Source organism: Camelina sativa, chromosome 5 (assembly GCF_030686135.1).
Source record: "Camelina sativa cultivar CO46 ecotype springtype chromosome 5, ASM3068613v1".
Classification (NCBI taxonomy): Eukaryota; Viridiplantae; Streptophyta; class Magnoliopsida; order Brassicales; family Brassicaceae; genus Camelina; species Camelina sativa.
Window position 1 is genome coordinate 20,230,849 of NC_141884.1, and position 17,624 is coordinate 20,248,472.

The following is a 17,624-nucleotide window of genomic DNA, read 5'->3' on the forward strand; positions in this document are numbered from 1 at the left end:
TCTCAGTCACAAAGACTGAGATTTCTTTGTGATTTGTTCCTAATCCCAATCACAAAGACTGAGATTTCTTTGTGATTTGTCCCTAGTCTCAGTCACAAAGACTGAGATTTTTTTTGATTTGTCCCTTGTCTCAGTCACAAAGACTAAGACTACTTTGTGATTTGTCCCTAATCTCAGTCACAAAGACTGAGATTTTTTTTGTAATTTGTCCCTAGTCTTAGTCACAAAGACTGAGATTTCTTTGTGATTTGTCCCTAGTCTCAGTCACAAAGACTGAGACTTCTTTGTGATTTGTCCCTAGTCTCAGTTACAAAGACTGAGATTTCTTTGCGATTTATCCCTAGTCTCAGTCACAAAGACTGAGATTTCTTTGTCATTTGTCCCTAATCTCAGTCACAAAGACTGAAATTTTTTTGTGATTTGTTTCTAGTCTCAGTCACAAAGACTAAGATTTCTTTGTGATTTGTCCCCAATCTCAGTCACAAAGACTGAGATTTCTTTGTGATTTGTCCCTAATCTCAGTTACAAAGACTGAGATTTCTTAGTGATTTGTCATTTGTCCCAAAACTCAGTCACAAAGACTAAGATTTCTTAGTGATTTGTGATTTGTCCCTAGTCTCAGTCACAAAGACTGAGACTTCTTTGTGATTTGTCCCTAGTCTCAGTCACAAAGACTGAGATTTCTTTGTGATTTGTCCCTAGTCTCAGTCACAAAGACTGAGATTTCTTTGTGATTTGTTCCTAATCCCAGTCACTAAGACTGAGATTTCTTTGTGATTTGTCTCTAGTCTCAGTCTCGGTCCATAGGCTTTACTAAGTCCATATAGCTTCGGCCCATGGGCCGAAGCCTTGCTCGGCCATTAACTCTCTAAGTCGGTTTAACCCTAGACATTGTACTCTACTATATATATGCATGTAATCCTTGGGAATTATCAATAAGAATCACAAGATCTTTATCCCTAAACTCTACTTTCATAACACGTTATCAGCACGAGTCTCTAACCCTAAAACCCTAATAGGCAGCCGCCGATCCTTCTTTCCTAAACACCCTAAAACCGCCTCTTGTTCTTTCTCCTTCTTCGAGAATCTCTTGATCTCGAAGTTCTGTCCGATACACAAGCATCCTTAGCTTGTGATCGAGTTTCTATTAAAACCCTATCGAGGTTTATAGTTACTAGGCTCGGGGGTAAGTTCGCACGCAAGGAATCGTTCGCGGGAAGCAGCTCTAGTTCGCGGGAAGAAGTTCGTGGTCCGTGGAAGCAGTTCAAGGTTCGAGGTTCGTGATATCTGAGGTCTTTAGCTCCCAGATCCTATCCAGTCAGAACCCTAAGGTGTTAAGGTAAACAAAGTTCGAACCTCCTCAAAACCCTATGATCGAACTTGAACTTAAAACTATGGAACCCTAAAACATCCAAGTATACAATCTAACAAACTTTAAATTTCCCTAAATCTTAAAACTTAAAATCAGATTGTTAGGGCTGTTAGATTGATTGAGAATTGCACCATATACATCAAGCTTTAAAATCCGAATTTGGTTGATTTAAATTGTTTAAAGTTGCTTGATTGTTTGTGTTGCATAAGAACCTAGAATTAAAATTGTTAGAAGCATAGAGAGATTAATCTAACTGTTCTAGGAGATTTAAACTTGGATTGTTTCATGCATCATAAATTGAAATCGGACCATGATAGGTTGCTAGAGAATTAATCGCATGAACTAGTATTGTGTTTTAGGATTGAATCCGATAGAATTGTTAAATTTCCATAAGCATGAAATCAAATATTTTCGGAATTAAAAAGATTTAGGATAAGTTCCTAAATTATTTAGTAATTATCCAAAGTTGTTAAAATATTAAATCCTAAAGTAAAAAGGAAACTTAAGAAAAAGGAAATCCTATTTAAGATTGTTGCATGCATTAGTCTATTTGCTTTTGTTGTCTTGCATGCATGAATTTAAACCTAAAACCAAATATTGAAAGGCATGGTTCGATCTAAAATATCGCATGGCCTAAGGCATGGTTCGATCTCAAATATCGCATGTCCTATTGATTGAGTGCATGGTTCGATCTCAAATATCGCATGCTAATATTCGGATGTCTGTTTCTGTTGTATGCAGATGGCAAGGCTTAAGAGCTTAGAGTATGCTAGCCTGAAAGACTCCGGTGATAACTACTTGCAATGCGCATTAGACACCGAGATTAACCTGAAAGCAAGAGATCTTTTCAGATGCATTGAGAGTGAGAATGAGTGTTCCGAAAGGAGCAAGGCTACGGCGCACTTTTATATGCGCCGCCATATGGATGAAAACCTCAAGCTGCAGTACCTCCATGTTGATGATCCTCTTGAACTTTGGACAGAGTTGAAAAACAGATTTGGGTACAAAGAGATTGTACTACCAAAGGCTCAAGAGGATTGGGAAACAATAAGGATCGATGATTTTGACTCCTTGTATGAATACCACTTAGAGCTATTTAAGATAGCAACAAATTTAAAGATATGTGGTATCGAGGTTACTGAAGAGGACTTGATAGAGAAGACACTCTCAACCTTTCACACTGATGATGAACTGCAACAGCAGCAAATTCGTGAAAGGAGCTTCAAAACATATGTGGGTATGTTTGAATGGCTTTCAGAGATCCTGAAGAAAAACGCAGAAACAAACATGGTGCATCTCGATGATGAAGGTCATGAGAATGATGACTCCCTATAGACTTCCGATCTCCTTAAAAAGGATGAATAGATTTTCGGTTTTTAGTTTGGTTTAATTTATGCTTTGATTGATTTCTATGTATTGGATAATTTATTTGGTTTAAATTCAAGGATTTATTTTATTTTATAAATTATTTGCCTTATTGAGTTAAAACACAAATGTTGTTTTATAGAAATGGCTGAGGATATGAGTGAACTAGTGGTGGACAGTGGATCCAGCCACACTATTTTAAGAGATAAAAGATATTTTATAAACCTCACCATGAAAAGTGCCAATGTTAGTACAATTGCGGGTATAGCAAACCTTATAGAGGGCTACGGCCAGGCTCACGTGTTGTTGCCTAAGGGAACACACATTGAATTAAGTGATGCCTTATATTCACCCAGCTCCAAGAGAAATTTGTTGAGCTTTAAAGATATAAGATTGAATGGTTATCATGTGGAAACCAAGGGTGAAGGAACTAGAGAGTTCCTATACATTACAGAAAATGTGAATGGACAAAAGAAGGTCCTAGAGACTATACCTGCTCTAGCCTCTGGTTTATACCATGCTAAGATTAATATGATAGAGGCTAACTTGGTAAAGCATAGAATGTTTAATGAAGAGTTTACTCTATGGCATGACCGGCTAGGCCATCCGGGTTCGAACATGATGCGTAAACTAATTAAGAGTTTGAATGGGCACAACCTAAGTGAAAGGAAAGTTATCCCTAAACATCTCACGTGTGTAGCATGCGCACAAGGGAAACTTGTTATAAGGCCTTCACCAGTAAAAGTCACAAGAGAGACTTTAAACTTTCTGGAAAGAATTCAGGGAGATATATGCGGACCAATACACCCATCTAGTGGGTCGTTTAGATATTTTATGGTGATGATAGATGCATCAACCAGATGGTCGTATGTTTGCTTGTTATCCACAAGAAATCTCGCCTTTGCAAAGATGTTGGCTCAAATTATAAGGCTAAGAGCACACTTTCCAGACTTTCCACTTAAGACTATACGTCTAGACAATGCTGGTGAATTCACATCCCAAGCGTTTAATGATTATTGTATGTCCATGGGGGTGAGTGTGGAACATCCTGTGGCACATGTCCATACACAAAACGGACTGGCTGAGTCCTTCATTAAACGAATACAAATGATAGCTCGACCATTGTTAATGAGATCGAAGCTCCCTGTGTCGGCTTGGGGACACGCAGTATTGCATGCAGCAGAGCTCATACGCATCAGGCCATCTAGTGAACATAAGTATTCACCATCCCAACTATTAACGGGTCATGAGCCAGACATATCCCATCTCAAGACATTCGGTTGTGCCGTTTATGTACCGATTGATCCACCACAGAGAACTAAGATGGGACCTCAGAGGAGGATGGGAATATATGTTGGATATGAGTCTCCCACCATCATAAAGTATCTCGAGCCACTGACAGGAGACCTGTTCAAGGCCAGATACGCGGACTGTCAATTTATTGAGTCCGAATTCCCTGTAATGGGTGGGAGAATAGCAAGCTGGTCAAGGAATTAACATGGAATCAAACATCCTTAACTTGGCAAGATCCTCGAACTCTAGCATGTGATGCAGAGGTTCAAAAGATTATACATTTACAGCAGCTAGCTAATCAATTGCCAGATTTCTTTGCTGACCCAAAGAGAGTGACAAAATCGTACATACCAGCTTGCAATGCACCAGTACGAATTGATGTTCAGAAGGAACACAATACTCAAGTTGCTACAGAGTCTAAAACCCGTTTGAAACAAGGTAGACCATTAGGTTCCAAAGATAAAAATCCTCGAAAGACTAAAGGTGCAAAACAGACCGAGGTTCAAGGAATTACCGAGAGTACAGACATGGTCGCGGCAAATGATAAGGAGCCGGATGGGGTTCAGGACGCTGAACCTCTAGGTCCTGAGAATATTGATAACGATGAGATATCGATCAATTATATCATGTCTGGAATTACTTGGAACCGTAAGGATATCGACGTCGATGATATTTTCGCATATAAGGTAGCACTTGAACTAAATGAGGATCTAGATCCCACATCTATATTAGAGTGCACTCAAAGCAAAGATTGGCTTAAATGGAAAGAAGCTATTGATGTGGAGCTAAACTCTTTGAAGAAGAGAAAGGTGTTTGGTCCGATCACACGGATAACACATGAAATTAAACCAGTTGGACATAAGTGGGTCTTTGTAAGAAAGAGAAATGAGAAGAATGAAATCGTGAGATACAAAGCACGGCTTGTAGCACAAGGATTCTCTCAAAGACCAGGAACAGATTATGAGGAGAAATACTCCCCTGTGATGGATGCAACGACTTTTAGGTATCTAATAAGTCTGCTGTAAGAGAGAAACTGGATTTGCGGTTAATGGATGTTGTAACTGCTTACTTATATGGTCCACTGGATAATGAAATCTATATGAGATTACCAGAGGGAATAGAACTCAAAGAAAAGAGTGGTTCTCGAGAACAGTACTGCATAAGGCTAGACAAATCGCTTTATGGACTGAAACAGAGTGGTCGGATGTGGTATAATAGACTTAGCGAATTTTTGGCAAAGAAAGGCTATAGGAATGACCCCATCAGTCCATGTATATTTATTAAGAAGTTTGCAAACAAAGGATTTGTGATAATAGCAGTCTATGTGGATGATTTGAACATCCTAGGAACCTCTGGGGAAATTGCCCAAACTGTAGAATATCTCAAGAATGAGTTTGAGATGAAAGACCTAGGTAAGACAAAATTCTGTTTGGGATTGCAGCTTGAGTACAGAGACAATGGTATCCTTGTGCATCAAAAGGCATATACAGAAAAGGTACTCAAGAGGTTTAATATGGAGCAGGCTCATCCATTGACTAGCCCCATGGTTGTGAGAAGTACACAAGTGGATAAAGATCCATTTGCTCCTAGAAAGGCCGATGAAGAATTTCTCGGACCTGAAGTGCCTTACCTCAGTGCTATAGGAGCGTTAATGTTCTTGGCTAGCCACACTAGGCCGGACATAAGTTTTGCCGTGAACCTCCTAGCAAGATATAGTTCTTGTCCGACTATAAGGCACTGGAATGGTATAAAACACGTTCTGCGATACCTACAGGGTACGACAGACTATGGTCTATATTACACTAACTATAACAAAGATGGTTTAGTTGGTTTTGCTGATGCAGGTTATCTATCCGATCCACACAATGGGAAATCACAAACAGGCTATGTATTTACACACGGTGGTACGGCAATCTTTTGGCGTTCTATAAAGCAAACACTTGTAGCAACATCATCAAATCACGCAGAGATACTAGCAATGCACGAGGTCAGCCATGAGTGTGTTTGGTTACGGTCCATCACTCAGCATATACGGACGGACAGTGGATTGGAGGACAGCAAAGAAGCAACCGTGATCTATGAAGATAACACAGCATGCATCACACAGCTCAAAGAAGGTTACATCAAGGGAGATCGGACGAAGCACATATTACCAAAGTTCTTCCATACAAATGATCTACAAAAGGCCGGAGAAGTTCTTATAGTGCAAGTTCAGTCAAGTGAGAATTCAGCCGATCTCTTCACCAAATCGATGCCGACAACAACGTTCAAGAAGCTCGCGCACCAGATTGGAATGCGGAGACTTAGGGACTTGGAGTGATGTTTGGAACAGGGGGAGCAATGTCTGCTGTACTCTTTTTCCTTCACCAAGGTTTTGTCCCAATGGGTTTTCCTGGTAAGGTTTTAATGAGGCAGCATCCCCTAAGCACATTGCAGCGATCCCATCCAACATTGGCACGGTCGTTCGTCCATGGGGGAGTGTTGTGAAACACTTAGTGGACTCACTAGACCGGCCCATGTACTAAGCTATGGAGTCTCGGTCCATAGGCTTTACTCAGTCCATATAGCTTCGGCCCATGGGCCGAAGCCTTGCTCTGCCATTAACTCTCTAAGTCAGTTTAACCCTAGAGATTGTACTCTACTATATATATGCATGTAATCCTTGGGAATTATCAATAAGAATCACAAGAGCTTTATCCCTAAACTCTACTTTCATAACAAGACTGAGATTTTTTTGTGATTTGTCCCTAGTCTCAATCACAAAGACTGAGACTTCTTTGTGATTTGTCCCTAGTTTCGGTCACAAAGACTAAGACTTCTTTGTTATTTGTCCCTACTCTCAGTCATAAAGACTGAGATTTCTTTGTGATTTGTCCCCAATCTCACTCACAAAGACTGAGATTTTTTGTGATTTGTCCCTAGTCTCGGTCATAAAGTCTGAGACTTCATTGTGATTTGTCCCTAGTCTTAGTCACAAAGACTGAGATTTTTTTTGATTTGTCCCTTGCTTCAGTCACAAAGACTGAGACTACTTTGTGATTTGTCCCTAATCTCAGTCTGATTTGTCCCTAATCTCAGTCACAAAGACTGAGATTTCTTTGTGATTTGTCCCTAGTCTCAGTCACAAAGACTGAGATTTTTTTGTGATTTGTCCCTAGTCTCAGTCACAAAGACTGAGACTTCTTTGTGATTTGTCCCTAGTCTCAGTCACAAAGACTGAGACTTCTTTGTGATTTGTCCCTAATCTCAGTCATAAAGACTGAGATTTCTTTGTGATTTGTCCCCAATCTCAGTCACAAAGACTGAGATTTTTTTGTGATTTGTCCCTAGTCTCAGTCACAAAGACTGAGACTTCGTTGTGATTTGTCCCCAATGTCAGTCACAAAGACTGAGATTTTTTTGTGATGTGTCCCTAGTCTCAGTCACAAAGACAGAGACTTCTTTGTGATTTGTCCCTAGTCTCAGTCACAAAGACTGAGATTTTTTTTGATTTGTCCCTTGTCTCAGTCAAAAAGACTGAGATTTTTTTTGTAATTTGTCCATAGTCTCAGTCACAAATACTGAGATTTTTTTTGTAATTTGTCCATAGTCTCAGTCACAAATACTGAGATTTCTTTGTGATTTGTCCCTAGTCTCAGTCACAAAGACTGAGATTTCTCTGTGATTTGTCCCTTGTCTCAGTCACAAAGACTGAGATTTCTTTGTGATTTGTCCCTAATCCCAATCACAAAGACTGAGATTTCATTGTGATTTGTCCCTAATCCCAGTCACAAAGACTGAGATTTCTTTGTGATTTGTTCCTAATCCCAGTCACAAAAACTGAAATTTCTTTGTGATTTGTCCCTAGTCTCAGTCACAAAGACTGAGATTTTGTTGTGATTTGTCCCTAGTCTCAGTCACAAAGACTGAGACTTCTTTGTGATTTGTCCCTAATCTCAGTCACAAAGACTGAGATTTCTTTGTGATTTGTCCCCAATCTCAGTCACAAAGACTGAGATTTTTTTGTGATTTGTCCCTAGGAGACTTCTTTATGATTTGTCCCTTGTCTCAGTCACAAAGACTAAGACTTCTTTGTGATTTGTCCCTAGTCTCTGTCACAAAGACTGAGATTTTCTTTGTGATTTATCCCTAGTCTCAGTCACAAAGACTGAGATTTCTTTGTGATTTGTCCCTAGTCTCAGTCACAAAGACTGAGATTTCTTTGTGATTTGTCCCTAGTCTCAGTCACAAAGACTGATATTTCTTTGTGATTTGTCCCTAATCCCAGTCACAAAGACTGAGATTTTTTTGTGATTTGTCCCTAATCTCAGTCACAAAGACTGAGATTTTTTTGTGATTTATCCCTAATCTTAGTCACAAAGACTGAGATTTCTTTGTGATTTGTCCCTAATCTCAGTCACAAAAACTGAGATTTCTTTGGTGATTTGTCCCTAGTATCAGTCACAAAGACTGAGTTTTCATTTTGATTTTTGGGTTCGGGGTTCGGGGTTCGGGGTTCGTGGGTTGGGGATCGGAGTTCGGGGTTCAAGGTCCAGGGTTCAGGGTTCAGGGTTCAGAGTTCAAGATTCAGAGTTCAAGGTTCAGGGTTCAAGGTTCAGGGTTCAGGGTTCAGGGTTTCTTTGTGATTTGTCCCTAATCTCAGTCACAAAGACTGAGATTTCTTTGTGATTTGTCTCTAGTCTCAGTCACAAAGACTGAGATTTCTTTGTGATTTGTCCCTAGTCTCAGTCACAAAGACTGAGATTTCTTTGTGATTTGTCCCTAGTCTCAGTCACAAAGACTGAGATTTCTTTGTGATTTGTCCCTAATCCCAGTCACAAAGACTGAGATTTTTTTTGTGATTTGTCCCTAGTCTCAGTCACAAAGACTGAGATTTCTTTGTGATTTGTTCCTAATCCCAGTCACAAAGACTGAGATTTCTTTGTGATTTGTCCCTAGTCCCAGTCACAAAGACTGAGATTTTTTTGTGATTTGTCCCTAGTCTCAGTCACAAAGACTGAGATTTCTTTGTGATTTGTTCCTAATCCCAGTCACAAAGACTGAGATTTCTTTGTGATTTGTCCCTAGTCACAGACACAAAGACTGAGATTTTTTTGTGATTTGTCCCTAGTCTCAGTCACAAAGACTGCGACTTCTTTGTGATTTGTCCCTAGTCTCAGTCACAAAGACTGAGATTTCTTTGTGATCTGTCCCTAATCTCTGTCATAAAGACTGAGACTTCTTTGTGATTTGTCCCCAATCTCAGTCACAGAGACTGAGATTTTTTGTGATTTGTCCCTAGACTCAGTCACAAAGACTGAGACATCTTTGTGATTTGTCCCCAATCTCAGTCACAATGACTGAGATTTTTTTGTGATTTGTCCCTAGTCTCAGTCACATAGACTGAGATTTCTTTGTGATTTGTCCCTAGTCTCAGTCACAAAGACTGAGATTTCTTTGTGATTTGTCCCTAGTCTCAGTCACAAAGACTGAGATTTCTTTGTGATTTGTCCCTAATCCCAGTCACAAAGACTGAGATTTTTTTGTGATTTGTCCCTAATCTCAGTCACAAAGACTGAGATTTTTTTTGTGATTTATCCCTAATCTCAGTCACAAAGACTGATATTTCTTTGTGATTTGTCCCCAATCTCAGTCACAAAGACTGAGATTTTTTGTGATTTGTCCCTAGTCTCAGTCACAAAGACTGAGACTTCGTTGTGATTTGTCCCCAATGTCAGTCACAAAGACTGAGATTTTTTTGTGATGTGTCGCTAGTCTCAGTCACAAAGACAGAGACTTCTTTGTGATTTGTCCCTAGTCTCAGTCACAAAGACTGAGATTTTTTTTGATTTGTCCCTTGTCTCAGTCACAAAGACTGAGATTTCTTTGTGATTTGTCTTTAATCTCAGTCACAAAGACTGAAATTTCTTTGTGATTTGTCCCTAATCTCAGTCATAAAGACTGAGATTTCTTTGTGATTTGTCCCTAGTCTCAGTCACAAAGACTGAGATTTCTTTGTGATTTGTCCCTAGTCTCAGTCACAAAGACTGAGATTTCTTTGTGATTTGTCCCTAATCCCAGTCACAAAGACTGAGATTTCATTGTGATTTGTCCCTAATCCCAGTCACAAAGACTGAGATTTCTTTGTGATTTGTTCCTAATCCCAGTCACAAAAACTGAAATTTCTTTGTGATTTGTCCCTAGTCTCAGTCACAAAGACTGAGATTTTTTTGTGATTTGTCCCTAGTCTCAGTCACAAAGACTGAGACTTCTTTGTGATTTCTCCCTAATCTCAGTCACAAAGACTGAGATTTCTTTGTGATTTGTCCCCAATCTCAGTCAAAAAGACTGAGATTTTTTTGTGATTTGTCCCTAGGAGACTTCTTTATGATTTGTCCCTTGTCTCAGTCACAAAGACTAAGACTTCTTCGTGATTTGTCCCTAGTCTCTGTCACAAAGACTGAGATTTTCTTTGTGATTTGTCCCTAGTCTCAGTCAAAGACTGAGATTTCTTTGTGATTTGTCCCTAGTCTCAGTCACAAAGACTGAGATTTCTTTGTGATTTGTCCCTAGTCTCAGTCACAAAGACTGAGATTTCTTTGTGATTTGTCCCTAATCCCAGTCACAAAGACTGAGATTTTTTTGTGATTTGTCCCTAATCTCAGTCACAAAGACTGAGATTTTTTTGTGATTTATCCCTAATCTCAGTCACAAAGACTGATATTTCTTTGTGATTTGTCCCTAATCTCAGTCACAAAAACTGAGATTTCTTTGGTGATTTGTCCCTAGTATCTGTCACAAAGACTGAGTTTTCATTGTGATTTCTGGGTTCGGGGTTCGGGGTTCGGGGTTCGTGGGTTGGGGATCGGAGTTCGGGGTTCAAGGTTCAGGGTTCAGGGTTCAGGGTTCAGGGTTCAGGGTTCAAGATTCAGGGTTCAAGGTTCAGGGTTCAGGGTTCAGGGTTCAGGGTTTCTTTGTGATTTGTCCCTAATGTCAGTCACAAAGACTGAGATTTTTTCGTGATTTGTCTCTAGTCTCACTCACAAAGTCTGAGATTTCTTTGTGATTTGTCCCTAGTCTCAATCACAAAGACTGAGATTTCTTTGTGATTTGTCCCTAGTCTCAGTCACAAAGACTGAGATTTCTTTGTGATTTGTCCCTAATCCCAGTCACAAAGACTGAGATTTTTTTTGTGATTTGTCTCTAATCTCAGTCACAAAGACTGAGATTTCTTTGTGATTTGTTCCTAATCCCAGTCACAAAGACTGAGATTTCTTTGTGATTTGTCTCTAGTCCCAGTCACAAAGACTGAGATTTTTTTGTGATTTGTCCCTAGTCTCAGTCACAAAGACTGAGATTTCTTTGTGATTTGTTCCTAATCCCAGTCACAAAGACAGAGATTTCTTTGTGATTTGTCCCTAGTCTCAGTCACAAAGACTGAGATTTTTTTGTGATTTGTCCCTAGTGTCAGTCACAAAGACTGAGACTTCTTTGTGATTTGTCCCTAGTCTCAGTCACAAAGACTAAGATTTCTTTGTGATCTGTCCCTAATCTCAGTCATAAAGACTGTGACTTCTTTGTGATTTGTCCCCAATCTCAGTCACAGAGACTGAGATTTTTTTGTGATTTGTCCCTAGTCTCAGTCATAAAGAATGAGACTTCTTTGTGATTTGTCCCTAGTCTCACTCACAAAGACTGAGATTTATTTGTGATTTGTCCCTAATCCCAGTCACAAAGACTGAGATTTCTTTGTGATTTGTCCCTAGTCTCAATCACAAAGACTGAGATTTCTTTGTGATTTGTTCCTAATCCCAGTCACAAAGACTGAGATTTCTTTGTGATTTGTCCCTAGTCTCAGTCACAAAGACTGAGAGTTCTTTGTGATTTGTCCCTAATCTCAGTCACAAAGACTGAGATTTCTTTGTAATTTGTCCCCAATCTCAGTCACAAAGACTGAGATTTTTTTGTGATTTGTCCCTAGGAGACTTCTTTGTGATTTGTCCCTAGTCTCAGTCACAAAGTCTGAGACTTCTTTGTGATTTGTCCCTAGTCTCAGTCACAAAGACTAAGATTTTATTTGTGATTTGTCCCTAGTCTCAGTCACAAAGACTGAGATTTCTTTGTGATTTGTCCCTAGTCTCAGTCACAAAGACTGAAATTTCTTTGTAATTCGTCCCTAGTCTCAGTCACAAAGACTGAGATTTCTTTGTGATTTGTCCATAATCCCAGTCACAAAGACTGAGATTTATTTGTGATTTGTCCCTAATCTCAGTCACAAAGACTGAGATTTTTTTGTGATTTATCCCTAATCTCAGTCACAAAGACTGAGATTTCTTTGTGATTTGTCCCTAATCTCAGTCTGATCAACATGTCAATTAATAACCTAATGTGTACTCCACCACGATCTAGTGGTATCCTTGTAACACTTCAGGATCGAATCCACAGAGACCAAACAATTACACTATGAAATTATATAGATTAAATATAGCTAAGACAAAAAAGGAAGTTTGTGAATAATGTAACTACTCAAAAACGGAAAGTAAATAAGTTGTTTTAAATCAAAAAGGAAATATTGGGCACAGGGAATCTTTAGGGTTTATGATCACGAATTTAGATGATTAGATAGGGATGCATTAGACACCGTTCTAGAACTCAAATCACTGTTGTAAAGCTAACATACTTTCGCAGCATTAACTATCTATGCAATGAATTCACTAAACCCTAAACCGTCGTTTGGATCTAGAAAACCAAGCAAGCAATAACAAGTTCAAGTTTGATCTGTTCACAAGGTGCCTCAACTTCAACTTTCATTGGCTAAGGTCCACCTTGCTCACCTATGTTCTTTTCAAGCAACTCAACAACACTTTTGGTGCCCCGATGAATTAAACCTAAGATCTTAATCTAGGTGATCAATCTAGCTTAAGCATTAAGAACAACTATAGATGAAGAACAATAAGATCAATCCCTAATCTAACAAATCTAGCATCAATTAATCATAAAAATCCTTCTGAAACCCAAAACCCAACAGTGAAACTACTCAGACATGGAGGAGCAGAAACAGCAAATCAATAATGAAGAAAACATAATTGAATTGCAAAAGAATAGAAAATAGGGTTTAGAAATCTTCTCCAAAGTGTCAAGAAGGATTAGAGATCTTCTCCCTTTGCTCTCAATACAGAATAGTCTCAGAAAATAAAACTTATGTCTCTGGAGGCCGTGCCTCTAACTTAAATATCAAAATAAAACCCTAAAAGTTGGTTTAAAACAAATAAGGAAAAGTTGCGTCGGGGACGGGGACTGGTCGATCCCGAAAGGATCAGTCCATCCGGAACGTTTTTCTGCTCTCATTCCATCTGCCTTCTAGCTCGATCAGTCTTCAACCAATTGGCTCCAGATGCATGTTTTCATCCCCAAAACACTCAGGTTCCTTCCAAAGTCACCTAGGACTTGTAAAGACTCACAAAAGACAAAGGACTCTAAAAGCACACTTGGACCTAAGAAAAGACTCAAAACAATCCTAAAAACTATAGTTAAAACCCTATAAAATACAGACACATCAATTCCCCCGGACTTGAATCTTTGCTTGTCCTCAAGCAAGAACAGACAAAAACTCAAGAACAGAGAAAAGGTTTGAAAGTGGAAACTCACATTTTTTTTGTGATTTGTCCCTAGTCTCAGTCACAAAGACTGAGATTTTTTTTGTGATTTGTCTGTAGTCTCAGTCACAAAGACTGAGACTTCTTTGTGATTTGTCCCTAATCTCAGTGACAAAGACTGAGATTTCTTTGTGATTTGTCCCCAATCTCAGTCACAAAGACTGAGATTTTTTGGTGATTTGTCCCTAGGAGACTTCTTTGTGATTTGTCCCTAGTCTCAGTCACAAAGACTGAGATTTTCTTTGTGATTTGTCCCTAGTCTCAGTCACAAAGACTGAGACTTCTTTGTGATTTGTCCCTAGTCACAGTCACAAAGACTGAGATTTCTTTGTGATTTGTCCCTAATCCCAGTCACTAAGACTGAGATTTTTTTGTGATTTGTCCCTAATCTCAGTCACAAAGACTGAGATTTTTTTGTGATTTATCCCTAATCTCAATCACAAAGACTGAGATTTCTTTGTGATTTGTCCCTAATCTCAGTCACAAAAACTGATATTTCATTGGTGATTTGTCCCTAGTATCAGTCACAAAGACTGAGTTTTCATTGTGATTTCTGGGTTCGGGGTTCGGGGGTCGGGGTTCGTGGGTTGGGGATTGGAGTTCGGGGTTCAAGGTTCAGTGTTCAGGGTTCAGGGTTCAGGGTTCAAGATTCAGGGTTCAAGGTTCAGGGTTCAGGGTTCAGGGTTCAGGGTTTCTTCGTGATTTGTCCATAATCTCAGTCACAAAGACTGAGATTTCTTTGTGATTTGTCTCTAGTCTCAGTCACAAAGACTGCGATTTCTTTGTGATTTGTCCCTAGTCTCAGTCACAAAGACTGAGACTTCTTTGTGATTTGTCCCTCATCTCAGTCATAAAGACTGAGACTTATTTGTGATTTGTCCCCAATCTCAGTCACAAAGACTGAAATTTTTGTGATTTGTCCCTAGTCTCAGTCAAAAAGACCGAGACTTCTTTGTGATTTGTCCCCAATCTCAGTCACAAAGACTGAGATTTTTTTGTGATGTGTCCATAGTCTCAGTCACAAAGACTGAGACTTCTTTGTGATTTGTCCCTAGTCTCAGTCACAAAGACTGAGATTTTTTTTGATTTGTCCCTTGTCTCAGTCACAAAAACTGAGACTTCTTTGTGATTTGTCCCTAGTCTCAGTCACAAAGACTGAGATTTCTTTGTGATTTGTCCCTAATCCCAGTCACAAAGACTGAGATTTCTCTGAGATTTGTCCCTAGTCTCAGTCACAAAGACTGGGATTTCTTTGTGATTTGTTCCTAATCCCAGTCACAAAGACTGAGATTTCTCTGAGATTTGTCCCTAGTCTCAGTCACAAAGACTCAGATTTTTTTGTGATTTGTCCCTAGTCTCAGTCACAAAGACTGAGACTTCTTTGTGATTTGTCCCTAGTCTCGGTCACAAAGACTGAGACTTCTTTGTGATTTGTCCCTACTCTCAGTCATAAAAACTGAGATTTCTTTGTGATTTATCCCCAATCTCAGTCACAAAGACTGAGATTTTTTGTGATTTGTCCCAAGTCTCAGTCACAAAGACTGAGACTTCTTTGTGATTTGTCCCCAATCTCAGTCACAAAGACTGAGTTTTTTTTTTGTGATTTGTCCCTAGTCTCAGTCACAAAGACTGAGACTTCTTTGTGATTTGTCCCTAGTCTCAGTAACAAAGACTGAGATTTTTTGATTTGTCCCTTGCCTCAGTCACAAAGACTGAGACTACTTTGTGATTTGTCCCTAATCTCAGTCACAAAGACTGAGATTTCTTTATGATTTGTCCCTAGTCTCAGTCACAAAGACTAAGATTTTTTTGTGATTTGTCCCTAGTCTCAGTCACAAAGACTGAGACTTCTTTGTGATTTGTCCCTAATCTCAGTCATAAAGACTGAGATTTCTTTGTGATTTGTCCCCAATCTCAGTCACAAAGACTGAGATTTTTTGTGATTTGTCCCTAGTCTCAGTCACAAAGACTGAGACTTCTTTGTGATTTGTCCCCAATCTCAGTCACAAAGACTGAGATTTCATTGTGATTTGTCCCTAATCCCAGTCACAAAGATTGAGATTTCTTTTTGATTTGTCCCTAGTCTCAGTCACAAAGACTGAGATTTTTTTGTGATTTGTCCCTAGTCTCAGTCACAAAGACTGAGACTTCTTTGTGATTTGTCCTTAATCTCAGTCACAAAGACTGAAATTTCTTTGTGATTTGTCCCCAATCTCAGTCACAAAGACTGAGATTTTTTTTGTGATTTCTCCCTAGAAGACTTCTTTGTGATTTGTCCCTAGTCTTAGTCACAAAGACTGAGACTTCTTTGTGATTTGTCCCTAGTCTCAGTCACAAAGACTGAGATTTTTTTTGATTTGTCCCTTGTCTCAGTCACAAAAACTGAGACTTCTTTGTGATTTGTCCCTAGTCTCAGTCACAAAGACTGAGATTTCTTTGTGATTTGTCCCTAATCCCAGTCACAAAGACTGAGATTTCTCTGAGATTTGTCCCTAGTCTCAGTCACAAAGACTGGGATTTCTTTGTGATTTGTTCCTAATCCCAGTCACAAAGACTGAGATTTCTCTGAGATTTGTCCCTAGTCTCAGTCACAAAGACTCAGATTTTTTTGTGATTTGTCCCTAGTCTCAGTCACAAAGACTGAGACTTCTTTGTGATTTGTCCCTAGTCTCGGTCACAAAGACTGAGACTTCTTTGTGATTTGTCCCTACTCTCAGTCATAAAAACTGAGATTTCTTTGTGATTTGTCTCCAATCTCAGTCACAAAGACTGAGATTTTTTGTGATTTGTCCCAAGTCTCAGTCACAAAGACTGAGACTTCTTTGTGATTTGTCCCCAATCTCAGTCACAAAGACTGAGTTTTTTTTTTGTGATTTGTCCCTAGTCTCAGTCACAAAGACTGAGACTTCTTTGTGATTTGTCCCTAGTCTCAGTAACAAAGACTGAGATTTTTTGATTTGTCCCTTGCCTCAGTCACAAAGACTGAGACTACTTTGTGATTTGTCCCTAATCTCAGTCACAAAGACTGAGATTTCTTTATGATTTGTCCCTAGTCTCAGTCACAAAGACTAAGATTTTTTTGTGATTTGTCCCTAGTCTCAGTCACAAAGACTGAGACTTCTTTGTGATTTGTCCCTAATCTCAGTCATAAAGACTGAGATTTCTTTGTGATTTGTCCCCAATCTCAGTCACAAAGACTGAGATTTTTTGTGATTTGTCCCTAGTCTCAGTCACAAAGACTGAGACTTCTTTGTGATTTGTCCCCAATCTCAGTCACAAAGACTGAGATTTCATTGTGATTTGTCCCTAATCCCAGTCACAAAGATTGAGATTTCTTTTTGATTTGTTCCTAATCCCAGTCACAAAAACTGAGATTTCTTTGTGATTTGTCCCTAGTCTCAGTCACAAAGACTGAGATTTTTTTGTGATTTGTCCCTAGTCTCAGTCACAAAGACTGAGACTTCTTTGTGATTTGTCCTTAATCTCAGTCACAAAGACTGAAATTTCTTTGTGATTTGTCCCCAATCTCAGTCACAAAGACTGAGATTTTTTTTGTGATTTCTCCCTAGAAGACTTCTTTGTGATTTGTCCCTAGTCTTAGTCACAAAGACTGAGACTTCTTTGTGATTTGTCCCTAGTCTCAGTCACAAAGACTGAGATTTTCTTTGTGATTTGTCCCTAGTCTCAGTCACAAAGACTGAGATTTCTTTGTGATTTGTCCCTAGTCTCAGTCACAAAGACTGAGATTTCTTTGTGATTTGTCCCTAGTCACAGTCACAAAGACTGAGATTTCTTTGTGATTTGTCCCTAATCCCAATCACTAAGACTGAGATTTTTTTGTGATTTGTCCCTAATCTCAGTCACAAAAACTGAGATTTTTTTGTGATTTATCCCCAATCTCAGTCACAAAGACTGAGATTTCTTTGTGATTTGTCCCTAGTCTCAGTCACAAAGACTGA

At 39.2% G+C, this 17,624-nt stretch overlaps 1 protein-coding gene across 1 annotated transcript; it reads left to right on the forward strand.

The window, feature by feature from the left end:
• Window positions 1–2,113: 2,113 nt before the first annotated feature.
• On the forward strand, window positions 2,114–2,707 carry LOC147944065 (uncharacterized). The gene has a single exon (XM_087512444.1). The coding sequence runs from the start codon at window positions 2,114–2,116 to the stop codon at window positions 2,705–2,707; it is 594 nt and encodes a 197-aa protein (XP_087368570.1).
• The last annotated feature ends 14,917 nt before the right edge of the window (window positions 2,708–17,624 follow it).

Excerpts from the sequence above, each read along its gene's own strand:
- LOC147944065 (XM_087512444.1), top strand. The coding sequence starts at position 2,114 with ATGGCAAGGCTTAAGAGCTTAGAGTATGCTAGCCTGAAAGACTCCGGT.